At 38.2% G+C, this 16084-nt stretch overlaps 1 protein-coding gene across 1 annotated transcript in view; it reads right to left on the bottom strand.

Moving 5' to 3' along the window:
• PLCXD3 (phosphatidylinositol specific phospholipase C X domain containing 3) overlaps nt 1–16084 on the bottom strand; it is a 182083-nt gene that overhangs the window by 50502 nt on the left and 115497 nt on the right. Inside the window, exon 2 of the mRNA XM_060091658.1 lies at nt 1630–2338. Coding sequence (XP_059947641.1) covers nt 1630–2338 — 709 coding nt within the window. The remainder of the gene's footprint in view (nt 1–1629; nt 2339–16084) is intronic.

Below are 16084 nucleotides of genomic sequence, written 5' to 3' on the forward strand. Positions count from 1 at the left end.
GTTCCTAAGCTCCAGCCAGTGCCGGCTACAACCCCAGAGCCCTCCTCCACCTCACCTGTGATGGCGACAATTTTTTTCTCTTTTATATGTTATGATTTATTATATTTAATATGGTAAAATTTAGATTCATTATAATTTAATCTCTCATTACTTTAAGTTGTACAATTCATTAACTATATCCTCTAGACTGTGCAACGAGGCTTTTAGCCTTCTTGCAAATGTGTTCCTGCTCCACTACAAATTTCATCTGCCATTCTCCACCATATAGCATTTTCATCTCTAAAGGCCACCCACAGCATTTTCACCTCTGAATCTTTTCTCCTCATTTTCTTGTCTTTCCCTACAAGACCTTGTGCAAAACATTCATCCTCTGCCTCTTTACCATAATTCAAAATATCAATTAAAGTTAAAAATAAAAGGTGTGATAGGAATTGTGTTTGTTCTTCAATGTTTGCCTTGTTTAATACTTTAACTCAAAAGACTAAATAATATGTACAATGCTACATGTTGTATCAGGGGAATGAGTTACAAAGGTCTTTGGTGATTGCTAATTACACCTCACAGGTGACCACTACCCTACATGTATGTCTGGGCTTGACCAATGGAATGCCTACTCTCTGGGGATTGATTCTTGCTAACAATGTAGTGTAAAGGCATAGAATACAGCTTGAGAAAAATGGTGCTTGAGTCTTTGTTTCATCATTCATTGTCCAAGTGGCTTTAGGCAAAACATTTCACTTCTCTGAACTTTAATTTTTATCTGTTATACAGTCTCTACTTCCCAGGATTGTTATGCAGATCAAATGGAATCAAGTATGTGAAAATACTCTGAAAAAAAGTAGAGAAAGGGCTTTGTAATCTATAAAATGCTATGCAAATGTGAAAAGGAGTGCTATGAAAAGATAAGTGGACATGGGGTCAAAACGCATGGTGCAGGAATCCCCTGGCAGTCCAGTGGTTAGGACTCCATCTGTGCTTCCACTGCAGGGGGCCCAGGTTAGACCCCTGGTTGGGAAACTAAGATCCCGCAAGCTTCATGGTGTGGTAAAAACAAAACAAAAACAAAAACAAACAAACAAACAAAAGCCATGGTGCTGTGGGTTGACCTGTGTCCTACAAAATGACGTATTGAAGTCCTCATCCCCAGTACCTGTAAGTGTGACCTTATTTGGAAATAAGGCATTTGCAGATGTAATTAAATTAAGATGAGATCACTAGGGTGGGCCCTAATCCAATATGACTAGTGTCCTTATAAGAAGAGAAGACAGAGAAACAGGGAAGAATGCCATGTAAAGATGGGTTCAGAGACTGGAGTGTTGCATCTGTAAGCTAAGAACAACAATGGATGCCAACCATCACCAGAAGTTAATGCAGAGGCATGGAAAAGATTCTCCCTCAAAGCCCTCAGAAGGAGCCAGTCCTGCTGACACCTTGATTTCAGACTTCTAGCCTCTGGAACTGAAGGATGGTAATTTTCTTTTGTTTTAAGCTACCCAGCGTGTGACACTTTGTTGTGGCAGCCCTAGGAAACTAACTCACATGGGTGTGAATTAACTCCATCACTTATTAACTATTTGAATTTGGGTTTAATTACTTAAAAATTTCCCCTGATAACTTAAGGACACTTACCTTTCTGTGATCGTTTCTCTGAGACCACTGGCCACCCCTTTGACCACGGTGCTAGCTTTGGGGGTCAACACCACCTGAGATATAAAAAATGATCCCTTCTTCCTTCTCTCAGTGATGGATGCCTGAAGAAACTGGATCAGTTTTTCCGGGTCTGTGGTGTTGGCCCAGGGTGCTGGCATCATCTGCCCAGGCCAGAGAAAGGGTACTTCCAGAGCCACTGGACTGTGGTAGAAGACCAGCACTTGGTAGTCCTTCTCCCACAGGTACTTTAGACTCACTTCCTGGGCAAAAATCGCTGGGCACATTTTATTTCCATAGATGTCTTTCAGCATTTGGACGAGTTTTTCATGGTGATACTTCTGCATCCCATAAAAGTGGTTGAAGTCCAAGAATACTACCTCCTTATGGTGATCTGTGAGGAATGCATTGATCTCCTCAAGGCCTTCGTTGACTTTGGCACTGAACAAACCATGAGCAAAGTAGAGTTCATTGTCGGGGTCTCTAGGCTTGGTGGAAATTCGAAGATCAAAATAACGGATCCCAGCTCCTAGCTGACCAGTAAAGTTCATGGTTTGAGTGGCTAGCCATTTCCGCATCAGCTTTTTCGCCACAGTTCCAAACACAGAGACAAAATTCTGGACAGTTTCTGGCTGTTCAGGCCCCACTGGAGAGGCTTCATCAATGTAGAAGCTGAAGGAATCATGAGATCCTAGAAGAATAACAAGGCAAAATGTGGTTACATTTCAGTCCTTTGTCCTTCCCAAGTTCTTTCCCTCTTGCCATGTCCATATCTCCCCCTCAAATGAGCCAAAGGAAATACTAAGGAATATTTACCTAGCACATTCGAATGTCTTAGAAGGGTCTTTTTTTAATAACCTAGTATAGTACATGGAGGACTTCAACTGACCGAATGGCTTGTAAAATGATAAGAAAAAAATCCCAACTAATCAATTTTTTAAAATTCAAAAGATCATCTTCTACTTCTGTAAACCAAGAATTTAATATACTCATTAGGATTGGTTTTCCATATAGGTGGCGTAAGTGTCCATTCATAAAGTAGAATTTATAGGAACTCACCAGTTCCCAAATACTTTGTCTACAATCTTGACCTTTCCCTCTATTTTGGGTTGATTGTAAGCCTAGAGGGCTTGTTTCAAAGAATAAAGAAGACCTTTTCACAGGTAGATGATCAGTGTTACTTCCTGCACTTTGGAAAGCACAAGAGGTCATGGGAATAAAGGAGGGGAGAAATAAGGCAAGAGGACGGTACAATTGCTGATATTTTAACATCATTCTTGACCCTGCATTTGGGCAATTGTGAATGTAGATGAAGTCAGGTACTTTTTACATATTGAATAAACAATTATTTTTTTCTTGCAAGTTAACACAACTGACAGTATTTAAAAATTAACTAGTAGACTATTTTCTTCACAGATATTTCCTCTCTACAGTGAATGCTGTCTTTGGAGTTGTTTCCAAATTTAGAAGAATTTCTTTCTAGGGAGAACCAATTTAATTATTTATTTTTGGCAGTTACAAATATCAAACCTCCAGAAATGTAGCAATGAACATGTGTATGATTTGCCTGTAAGTACAGAGTGCCATTTAAAATATCATTGGACACAATAAAGGAAAATTATTTCATTTTAATTTTAGAAACACAGATGTAGAGAACAAACATATGGACACCAAGGGGGAAAAGTGGTGGGGGGTGGTGGTGGTGGGATGAATTGGGAGATTGGGATTGACATATATACACTAATATGTATAAGATGGATAACTAATAAGAATCTGCTGTATAAAAAATAAATTGAATTAAATTAAAAAATTTAAAAAAATATTCAGAAACATTACAGAGAATCTTCACCTAAAAGTTCTTTTAAATAATTTTTAAAGGTAAATGTAAGATTACCAGATCAAAATAAAGTTCTTTTGACTTTGAAAAAAAAAAGCCTCCTTTACTTCTTGGTAAAATTAAATTAATATATTCTGGATTTTTCACACATTAGAAAAGGCAGATGTCATTATTCCCCATCTGTTACTCAGGCTTCCTTACACCTTGCTGCTCACTCCTGATTTACATCCATTGAGGTACAGCTTTTTCTAGATTTTTCACTCTTCCAACCAAGATGTGTACCTGTGCACATGCATGCACACACACACACACACACCTGTAAGTTTATTATCATCACCTCAGGGCCTTTAACTCTTAAGCTATTTGAAGCAAATTTTTTTAGTGATGTGATATTTATCTTGTTTATATTCCATATCTATGTCAATCTATATCTCTGTGCCTGTACGTTTATCTATTTATCTATGTCTAGCAGTAAACAGCCTACAGTAATCACAAGAGTATGGATTTTAGACACCATGGTGGGTTGTTAGAAAAAATAGTTTGAAAAATACTTTGATACCTTGTAAATCATAACCTTTTAACACTTGGAACAGATAATTCCTCAGAATTATTGGAATTTTTCAAACAATGAAAGGTAACCCCAAAGTATAGAAATGCCACATTTAATTTCACCCAGAACTATCTGATCTATTTATCTTCAGTAGGTGGTATGGGAAGAAAATGTCAGCACTTTCTGGATAAGGAAAACTATCAGTTTGGGTCTGGAATTGGCAAATTTTAATAGGGATTTAAATTGCTGCATGTTGATTTATTTGTTGCTGTTCAGTGAGTGGCTAATATAAATGAAGAAACTAAACTGTACTATGGTTTAATATACAGCAAGATTATGTTTAAAGAAAGAAATAAAAAAGTGAGCTTAAGAAGAGTTATAATGAAATGATCTAGGATTGGATTAAAATAAGTATAAATAAATAAATAAACCCTCAAAATAAGGGTTATATTATAAAATTTTAAATTACTTTACAGGCATGTGAAGAAAAGGTGGATGAAAGTAATTAGTTACTTCTGTAATCTAATAGAAGACATATTTGGAAGCACGCAGAAAGGGAATTAAATATGACTAGATTTCTTCTTTCAGAAATGAGTTGCTCCTTGTTTTTGACATGTTACTGGAAATATTAATTTGTTATTAAGGCCAAAATAAGGTAATATTAAAAATAAAAAACAGATAACAGGCAGAAGGAGAAAGCACTGATACCCCCACCAGTATTTGTTCTAAGCTAGATGACTCTGATGTGCAGAATTATTCACCAGATGCAAATATTATTTGAAGAAGAGAATTAAATTATCAATCAACATAAAACACAATTTATGCATTTTGGGAGAAAATACATAACCTAACATTGTCCAAGAAAGAATATTTTCAAGACTTTTAATTTCATTTGGAATAGTAGTTCCTCCCCAATTTCAAAATTTCCTCTAAACCATGAAGATTTCTATTTATTTGAACTTAAAACAAAAATACAGCACTACTACTTTATGACTTTCAATAACAGAGAAAGCCTCTGGCCCAGCCCTGTGTCTTTAAAATCAGGGAGCCTGCCCATGAGCAACACAGTGCTAAACACTATTTCTTTGTTCTAAATCCACAACCTGTGTGCCTTATCTGGTCTAATATTTTGCTTCTACACTGGTTCAGCAGTTAAATATTTACATTCTGCCATGTTAAGAAAATTGATCTGTTATGTATATTAAGTACTACCTCTCTTCCATTCAATATCTTTCCAGTATTATTTATAAAATCTCTTTGAGATGGAGTTCTGGCTGGTCTCTCAGTTTGGCCACAGTTCCATTTCAAATTCTGTAAAATTATGGGTTTAATAAACATCAAAGAAAATGCATCAAGTTCATTTCATCTGTGAACCTTCAGAACAAGAAGGCCCAGGGGGCTAAGGTTTGACATGCTCATGAGTGTGCAATTCTGATATCTATATCCTGATCTTAGAATTCAGGCTCTGACTCCATCAATATAAGAACTGCTCCTCTCCTGGTCTCTGCAGGGCACTAATCTTGCTTGCAAAATTTATGCATGGCACTATGTATTTCCCTTTCCTTGCCTGTTTTATTCCTGTTTTATTTAGCACAGTGCCAAGATTTTTAAGATTCCTGTTTTCTGGGAACAGGTTTCCTGTGTATTTGGTATCTTGGTACCTTTTGTGATTATAAGGCCAACACCACAGGAGTAGGGAAGCATACGTACCTGCAATCTGTGAACCGAAAGAAGATTGCTGGATGAAAGGGTGCAAGAGTATATTTAGCTTTTGACGCCCTTTTCTAGGGCAGAAAATAAGCAGGTGGTAGTATCTCCACTTTCCATGGGAAGAGACAGAGTTCTGGAGTGAAGTTTACCCACTGGTCTTCCCTTCATGAAAGTCTCAGTCCTAGTCTTCTTTTGCAACTTACATGTATTCCCTTCTCTGTGGCAAAGCTTTTGTTCATTCATGGTGGTCTTCCTTTCCCCTGAATTCCAAGTTCGTCTAGTCTGAAGCTCCTTCTCATCAACCAGTAACAGTTATTAGATGTTGAAACTAATGCTCATTATGTTCATTGAATTTTTATTCAGTCTTTATATCTTGTTCTCCACTTGCAATCCCCCAACATACATATTGATTTTAATCTAGATTGTAAGCTTCCCCAAAAGAAAAAACTATGCCTTATAATCTCCTGTGCCCACTACTGTATCCACGTTTATAAATATAAAAACATTTGGTTCAAGTCAATGGGTCAAAATTTTTCACATGGGATATGCTATAAAAGTAAAATCACTACTTCTACTAATAACCATTTTTGCAGATTAGGCCATTATTGACCCCCTTTTTCTTTACTATTTCCTTTTAGATTTCTCAGAAAATTAGTCTACACAGCCTGGCTCTCTCTCCCTAACTTTGGTTCCATCTTTAACTGCTGTAATCACACTATCATGATTGTAACTCATATAAAACCTCTGTGAAATATCTTCAGTGACTACTAAAGAAACTCACCAGCCTTCTGTGATCTCATTCCTAAATCCTAGCACAGAGTTTAGCAGGCATTTAAATTAACATTGTTGAGTAAATGAATGAGTGGATCCTGCTCAGCCTTGCTGGAACATTTGATACTGCTATACTTCCTTCTTGAAATATTTTCCTCCTTTGGCTTTTTAGCCATGACTCTTTCCTAGTTTTTCTACTTTCTTGTAACTGTCTTTTCTCAGTCTCCTTTGCTGCCTCTTGCTGCTCTTACAATTTCTAAATGAGAGTGTTATCCAAAGTTCTATTCAAGACTTCAACTTGCTCCATGCTTCTTCCTAGGGTGATCTCATTCGTTTCTTTGGCCTCATGCCTTATAATAGATGCATAATAAATTGATATCATCTAATCTGACATACATTACAGAGTCCCTGTCTGCCTATCAGGTAACTAAATTTCACTGCTCCATGGGAAAATTAAACTTAAAATGTTTTAGATGAAACATAGTATCTTCCCCTTCAAACCTGCTCCTTTATATGTGTCCCTATCTTACTTAACTCATATTCCTTCCATCTCATCCTTGGATTCATCTTGAATTCTTACCTGCCCCTCAAACTTCACATTCAGTCAGCCTTAAAGTCCCATTGTACTGACCTCCAAATCCTCTCTCAAATATGGCCTCTTCTTTTCCATTCCATTGCCAATGGCCTGGTTTCCGGTTGGGACCACTGACATAGCTTTTAGGTAGTGTTCCCTTTATCCTAGCTACTACCATTTAACCTTCCTCTTCAGGCATTAACCTGCCTCAGCCTCTAGAATGGATTTAATCTTAGAAAAAAAGCTATAGAATTGATTCCAGACAATAGAGTGGCATGTCTCATCAAATTCCTCTTGCTCTCTGTCTCTCTTTCATTAACAGGAATCTTGCCTTGGTAACTTATCCAGTATTCAAGTCTTCTAAGGAAATTATTTTCTCTTATGACCCCCTCCCACCCTTAGGATACTGAAATTTCACCACTAAATGTTAGGCTGGTAAGTAGAACTTAGTTATGTGTTGAGTCTCTCTGCCTGTTGGCGTTCCTTCAATATCATTGACTCCAGAGTACTAATTAGTCAGCTCCATTCCCTGTTACCTTGTACTAAAATACCTAAACACAACTCTGTGTGGACTCTGGCCTTGAGAGGGTACAAACCTGATTGATGGCATATAGGACTCTGACGTCAGCACATGATCATCTCTGCAGGTAGATCTGTACTGCCCCATTCCCGGTAGTACTTAATAAACAAAACCTACTATTGGTTTCTGACTGTAATAGAGTAGGGAAAATACACAGATTATGAAAAAATATTAATTCTCAAATCACTTTTACTTGATCTGGGAGTCAGTCAATTCTCTCCAATTGTAACTACACAATGCTCAGTCTGACAGAAAAAAAAGTCAAAATTAATTATTTGGCTATTATTTGACAACCTACAATTAATCTCATTAATTTTCCCCCCATTGATTAAAGTGATCGGTTATTTGGATTTTTCAGAGACAAAGGCCAAACCTTGAATAAAGATCACTCCTTGCTTCAGTCCTCCAGCACACAATCAGGGCTTTGTGGACAATACAAGCGATTTTGTGTCATCAGAGACAATGCACAATATGTAACACAAACTAAAACACTTCTAAAACTGAACAGATAATTAAAAACTACACGTTTGTAATTTAATATTTGTACTTCACTTGACATAAATGTATAGGAAATACAATTTTTAATATTAAATTAAACCCGACACATCTTGTAGAACACTGAGATTAATCCTTTTGTAAAGGAAAAATCAAAATGATCATGCTGTGTTTTCTCCTTGGATAAATCTGTATCTTTCATATTGTGTAAAGCCTCACTCAGCACGTCTCAGAGACAGTAAGCTGAAGTAAAGGAGGTTGGTTTCTTTACTTTTAAGTCTTTTGATCCAGGATCCCAGATGCTAAATTTGAGAAGCCTTATTACATTAATGCCTCCCAGTAGAGAAGCTCAATATTCATCACAATTTCTTTAAACTTGCTGGGTTGTTTCTTTAAACCAATAGATGAGCTGACAGTGAATAGTTTAGAGCAGCAGCATTTCAGTCAAGGGGCAGAAAACAAAGCCTGTTCCAACTGCCACCCTTGGTGAAACTTATTAAACCTCTTTTTCATATAGATTTCCTTTTAAGGACTATCAATAGGGCTGTCTGAAAAATAATTAAAAGACACCCCAAGAAATAAAGAATCCTTAAATTACCGCTAACTTCACATAAACCAGCTCAGCTATACATTCTCCCTCTCCACTGCAGCATCTGCCTGGACCATTCTCAGCCGAGAGTCAAATGGAATCATTCCCTGAGGTTTTGCTGTGTACAGGAGCTGCTAAGCCAGGGATAACAGTATCCCAAACTTCTAAATCTGCCAACACAGCATTGGTGAGGGCAGCTTCCTAAATGGGAAGGTCCTGAGACCAGGAAGAATCTATATATGAAATCTAAAGATTTAAGAGGAAAATCAATAGAGCAGCAATACTGTTAAGTAATCAGAAAGACCAATAGACCCATCTGTTTCCCTAGAGAAGTGGTACTTAACCAGGGTTGATTTTGATCCAGGAAATATTTGACAACACCTGGAGATGTTTTGTGTTGTTATAAGTGAAGGGGGCAGTGCTACTGGCATTGAGAGGGTAGAGGGCTAGAGATGCAGCTGACCATCCTGCAATGCACTGGACAGCTTCCACAACAAAGAATGAACCAGCCCAAAATGTCTGTACAGCAGTCCCCCTCATCTGCAGGGGATATGTTCCAAGACACCCAGCGGATGCCTGAAACCAGGAATAGTACCAAATCCTATATATACTATGTTTTTTCCTATACGGACATACATATGATAAAGTTTAACTTATAAATTAGGCACAGTAAAAGACTATCTGAATTGCCAGTATCACTACTCTTGTACTTTGGGGCCAGTATTAAGTAAAATAAGTGTTACTTGGAACACAAGCACTGAGATACCATGGCAGTCTATCTGATAACCAAGATGGCTAAGTGACCAATGGGTGGGATACCCCGCTCAAAGGATGATTCACTGCCAAGGTGGGACAGAGTGGTCAGCATGAGGTTTCATCACACTAGTTAAACAGTCAGCAATTTAAAACTTATGAATTGTTCATTTCTGGAATTTTCCATGTCATATTTTTGGGCCAGAGATGACCCGGATAACTGAAACCTCAAAAAGCAGAACATCGAATAAGAGGGGACTACTGTACTAACAAGGTTGAGAAAGCTTGCTCTAGTTGAAACTGTACATGCAGATAAAGTAATTTCCAGAAGTAGAAACCAAACATGGAATTGTCTCCCTCCACCCACACACACATTTTCCCACAGTAAAACTCATCTCTCACGTGCTTCTCATTGTGCCAATTTACTTTGAAGATATAACAGCAACTAAAACTATCACACATGAAGCACTGCTTTTTGTGTGTGTGTATGTGGTATGTGGGCCTCTCACTGTTGTGGCCTCTCCCGTTGCGGAGCACAGGCTCCGGACGTGCAGGCTCAGCGGCCATGGCTCACGGGCCCAGCCACTCCGCAGCATGTGGGATCCTCCGGGACCAGGGCACGAACCCGCCTCCCATTCATCGGCAGACGGACTCTCAACCACTGCGCCACAAGGGAAGCCCTGCTTTTTATTTTTTAACATCTTTATTGGAGTATAAGTACAATCTTCTGTTAGTTTCTGCTTTATGATAAAGTGAATCAGCTATATGCATACATATATCCCTATATGCCCTCCTTCTTGTGTCTTCCTATCCACGCCTCTAGGTGGTCACAAAGCACGGAGCTGATCTCCCTGTGCTATGCAGCTGCTCCCCACTAGCTATCTATTTTACATTTGGTAGTGTATATATGTCCATGCCACTCTCTCACTTCTTCCCAGCTTGCCCTTCCCCCTCCCCATGTCCTCAAGTTCATTCTCTACATTTGTGTCTTTATTCCTCTCCTGTCACAAGGTTCTTCAGAACCATTTTTTTTTAGATTCCTTATATATGTGTTAGCATAAAGTATTTGTTTTTCTCTTTCTGACTTACTTACTCTGTATGACAGACTCTAGGTCCATCCACCTCATTACAAATAACTCAATTTCATTTTTTTTATGGCTGAGTAATATTCCATTGTATATATGTGTCACATCTCCTTTATCCATTCATCTGTTGATGGACACTTAGGTTGCTTCCATGTCCTGGCTATTATAAATAGAGCTGCAATGAACATTGTGGTATGACACTTTTTGAATTATGGTTTTCTCAGGGTATATGCCCAGTAGTGGGATTGCTGGGTCATACGGTAGTTCTACTTTTTGTTTATTAAGGAACTTCCATACTGTTCTCCATAGTGGCTGTATCAATTTACATTCCCACCAACAGTGCAAGAGGGTTCCATCCTCTCCAGCATTTATTGTTTGTGGATTCTTTGATGATGGCCATTCTGACTGGTGTGAGGTGATACCTCATTGTAGTTTTGATTTGCATTTCTCTAATGATTAGCGATGTTGAGCATCCTTTCATGTGTTTGTTGGCAATCTGTATATCTTCTTTGGAGAAATGTCTCCTTAGGACTTCTACCCATTTAGGGATTGGGTTGTTTGTTTTTTTTTGATATTGGGCTGCATGAGCTGCTTGTATATTTTGGACATTAATCCTTTGTCAGTTGCTTCATTGGCAAATATTTTCTCCCATTCTGATGGTTGTCTTTTCATCTTGTTTATGGTTTCCTTTGCTGTGCAAAAGCTTTTAAGTTTCATTAAGTCCCATTTGTTTATTTTTGTTTTTATTTCCATTTCTCTAGGAGGTGGGTCAAAAAGAATCTTGCTGTGATTTATGTCATGGAGTGTTCTGCCCATGTTTTCCTCTAAGAGTTTTATAGTGTCTGGCCTCACATGTAGGTCTCTAATCCATTTTAAGTTTATTTTTGTGTATGGTGTTAGGGAGGGCTCTAATTTCATTCTTGTACATGTAGCTGTCCAGTTTTCTCAGCACCACTTACTGAAGAGGCTGTCTTTCACCCATTGTATATTCTTGCCTCCTTTATCAAATATAAGGTGACCATTTGTTCGTGGGTTTATCTCTGGGCTTTCTCTCCTGTTCCACTGATCTATATTTCTGTTTTTGTACCAGTACCATACTGTCTTGATTACTGTAGCTTTGTAGTATACTCTGAAGTCAGGGAGCCTGATTTCTCCACCTCCGTTTTTCTTCTCAAGATTGCTTTGATGGGCTTCCCTGGTGGCGCAGTGGTTGAGGATCTGCCTGCCAATGCAGGGGACATGGGTTCGAGCCCTGGTCTGGGAAGATCCCACACGCTGCGGAGCAACTAGGCCCGTGAGCCACAACTACTGAGCCTGCGTGTCTGGAGCCTGTGCTCCACAACAAGAGAGGCCGCGACAGTGAGAGGCCCGCACACCGCGATGAAGAGTGGCCCCCGCTTGCCACAACTAGAGAAAGCCCTTGCACAGAAACGAAGACCCAACACGTCCATAAATTAATTAATTAATTAATTTTAAAAATGATTGCTTTGGCTATTCGGGGTCTTTTGTGTTTCCATACAAATTGTGAAGTTTTTTGTTCTAGTTCTGTGAAAAATGCCATTGGTAGTTTGATAGAGATTGCATTGAATCTGTAGATTGCTTTGGGTAGTAGAGTCATTTTCACAATGTTGATTCTTCTAATCCAAGAACATGGTATATCTCTCCATCTCTTTGTATCATCTTTAATTTCTTTCATCAGTGTCTTATAGTTTTCTGCATACAGGTCTTTTGTCTCCTTAGGTAGGTTTATTCCTAGATATTTTATTCTTTTTGTTCCAATGGTAATTGGGAGTGTTTCCTTAATTTCTCCTTCAGATTTTTCATCATTAGTGTATAGGAATGCAAGACATTGCTGTGCATTAATTTTGTATCCTGCTACTTTACCAAATTCATTGATTAGCTCTAGTAGATTTCTGGTAGCATCTTTAGGATTCTCTATGTATAGTATCATGTCATCTGCAGACAGTGACAGCTTTACTTCTTCTTTTCCAATTTGGATTCCTTTTATTTCTTTTTCTTCTCTGATTTCTGTGGCTAAAACTTCCAAAACTATGTTGAATAAGAGTGGTGAGAGTGGGCAACCTTGTTTTGTTCCTGATCTTAGTGAAAATGGTTTCAGTTTTTCACCATTGAGGATGATGTTGGCTGTGGGTTTGTCATATATGGCCTTATTTTGTTGATGTAGTTTCCCTCAGTGCCTACTTTCTGCAGGGTTTTTATCATAAATGGGTGTTGAATTTTGTCAAAAGCTTTTTCTGCATCAATTGAAATTATCATATGGTTTTTCTCCTTCAATTTGTTAATATGGTGTATCACATTGTTTGATTTGCATATATTGAAGAATCCTTGCATTCCTGGGGTAAACCGCACTTGATCATGGTGTATGATTCTTTAATGTGCTGTTGGTTTCTGTTTGCTAGTACTTTGTTGAGGATTTTTGCATCTGTGTTCATCACTGATACTGGCCTGTAGTTTTCTTTCTTTGTGACATCTTTGTCTTGTTTTGGTATCAGGGTGATGGTGGCCTAGTAGAATGAATTTGAGAGTGTTCTTCCCTCTGCTATATTTTGGAAGAGTTTGAGAAGGATAGGTGTTAGCTCTTCTCTAAATGTTTGATAGAATTTACCTGTGAAGCCATCTTGTCCTGGACTTTTGTTTCTTGGAAGATTTTTAATCACAGTCTCAATTTCAGTGCTTGTGATTGGTCCGTTTATATTTTCTATTTCTTCTTGGTTCAGTCTTGGAAGGTTGTGCTTTACCAAGAATTTGTCCACTTCTTCCAGGTTGTCCATTTTATTGGCATAGTGTTGCTTGTAGTAATCTCTCATGATCCTTTGTATTTCTGCAGTATCTTTTGTTTCTTCTCCTTTTTCATTTCTAATTCTATTGATTTGAGTCTTTTCCCTTTTTTTCTTGATGAGTCTGGCTAATGGTTTATCAAATTTTTTATCTTCTTGAAGAACCTGCTTTTGGTTTTATTGATCTTTGCTATTGTTTCCTTCATACCTTTTTCATTTATTTCCAATCTGATTTTTATGATTTCCTTCCTTCTGGTAACTTTGGGTATTTTATGTTCTTGTTTCTGCAATTGCTTTAGCTATAAGTTTAGGTTGTTTATTTGAGATGTTTATTGTTTCTTGAGGGAGGATTGTATTGCTATAAACTTCCCTCTTAAAACTGTTTTTGCTGCATCCCATAGGGTTTGGGTCATTGTGTTTTCATTGTCATTTGTTTCTAGGTATTTTTTTTTATTTCTGTTTTGATTTCTCCAGTGATCTCTTGGTTATTTAGTAGTGTATTGTTTAGCCTCCATGTGTTTGTATATTTTACATTTTTTTCCTGTAATTGATATATAGTAATTGATATCTAGTCTTATAGTGTTGTGGTCAGAAAAGATACTTGATGTGATTTCAATTTTCTTAAATTTACCAAGGCTTGATTTGTGACCCAAGATAAGATCTATCCTGGAGAATGTTCCATGAGCACTTGAGAAGAAAGTGTATGCTGTTGTTGTTAGATGGAATGTCCTATAAATATCAATTAAGTCTAGCTTGTTTAATGTGTCACTTAAAGCTTGTGTTTCCTTATTTATTTTCATTTTGGATGACCTGTCCATTGGTGAAATTGGGGTGTTAAAGCCCCTTATTCTTATTGTGTTACTCTTGGTTTCTCCCTTTATGGCTGTTAGCATTTGCCTTATGTATTGAGGTGCATAAATATTACAATTGTTATATCTTTTTCTTGGATTGATCCCTTGATCATTATGTAGTGTCCTTCCTTGTCTCTTGTAATAATCTTTATTTTAAAGTCTATTTTTTCTGATATGAGAATTGCTACTCCAGCTTTCTTTTGATTTCCATTTGCATGGAATATCTTTTTCCATCCCCTCACTTTCAGTCTGTATGTGTCCCTAGGTGTGAAGTGGGTCTCTTGTAGACAGCATATATATGGGTCTTGTTTTGTACCCATTCAGCCAGTCTATGTCTTTTGGTTGGAACATTTAATCCATTTACATTTAAGGTAATTATTGATATGTATGTTCCTATTACCATTTTCTTAATTGTTTTGGGTTTGTAATTGTAGATCTTTTCCTTCTCTTGTGTTTCCTGCCTAGAGAAATTCCTTTAGCATTTGTTGTAAAACTGCTGTGGTGGTGCTGCATTCTCTTAGATTTTGCTTGCCTGTAAAGTTTTTAATTACTCCGTTGAATCTGACTGCGATCCTTGCTGGGTAGAGTAATGTTGTTTGTAGGTTTCTACCTTTCACCACTTTAAATACATCCTGCCACTTTCTTCTGGCTTGCAGTGTTTCTGCTGAAAGGTCAGCTGTTAACCTTATGGGGATTCCCTTTTATGTTGCTTTGCCCTTGCTGCTTTAATATTTTTTCGTTGTATTTAATTTTTGATAGTTTGATTAATATATCTCTTGGCTGGTTTCTGCTTGGATTTACCGTCTGTGGGACTCTCTGTGCTTCCTGGACTTGATTGACTTGTGATTGACTTGTGATTGGCTTGATTGACTGTGTTTGTGGTCTCCTTTTTGAAGGCTCCAGGTTCATAGTTCCTGTTGTTTTTGGTGTCTGCCCTCAGTGGGTAAAGCTGGTTCAGTGGCTTGTGTAGGCTTCCTGGTGGAGAGAACTGGTGCCTGTGTTCCAGTGTATGAGGCTGGATCTTTTCTTTCTGGTTTGCAGGACCACGTCTGTTGGTGTGTCTTGGGGGGTCTATGAACTTATCAAGATTTTAGGCAGCCTCTCTGCTAATGGGTGGGGTTGTGTTCCTGTCTTGCTTGTTGTTTGGCATCGGGTGTCCAGCCCTGGACCTTGCTCGTCATTGAGTGGAGTTGGGTGTTAAGGTTGAGATGGAGATCTCTGGGAGAGCTCTTGCTGAGTGATATTACATGGGGCCAGGAGGTCTGTGGTGGTCCAGTGTCTTGAATTTGGCTCTCCCACCTCAGAGGCTCAGGCCTGACACCTGGCTGGAGTACCAAGACCCTGTCAGCCACACAGCTCAGAAGAGAAGGGAGAAAAGAAAGAAAGAAAAATAAAATAAAATAAAATGAAATGTTATTAAAATAAAATGTTTAAAAATTATTAAAATAAAAAAATTTTTAAGTAATAAAAATAAGGAAGACGCAGCCAAACCAGTAAATAAATCCACCAATGATAACAAGCACTAAAAGCTATACTAATATACACATAAAAGTCAGTAACTAGTCTGTCGCATACAGCAAACCCCAAGTCTACAGTTGCTCCCAAAGTCCACTGCCTCAATTTGGGATGATTCGTTGTCTATTCAGGTATTCCACAGATGCAGGGTACATCAAGTTGACTGTGGAGATTTAATCTGCTGCTCCTGGAGCTGCACAGAGAAATTTCCCTTTCTCTTTGTTTGCACAGCTCCTGGGGTTCAGCTTTGGATTTGGCCCCGTCTCTGCATGTAGGTCACCCTCTGGCATCTGTTCTTCACACAGACAGGAGGGGATTAAAGGAACGGC

The sequence above is a fragment of the Mesoplodon densirostris genome, chromosome 3 (genome assembly GCF_025265405.1).
Source record: "Mesoplodon densirostris isolate mMesDen1 chromosome 3, mMesDen1 primary haplotype, whole genome shotgun sequence".
Classification (NCBI taxonomy): Eukaryota; Metazoa; Chordata; class Mammalia; order Artiodactyla; family Ziphiidae; genus Mesoplodon; species Mesoplodon densirostris.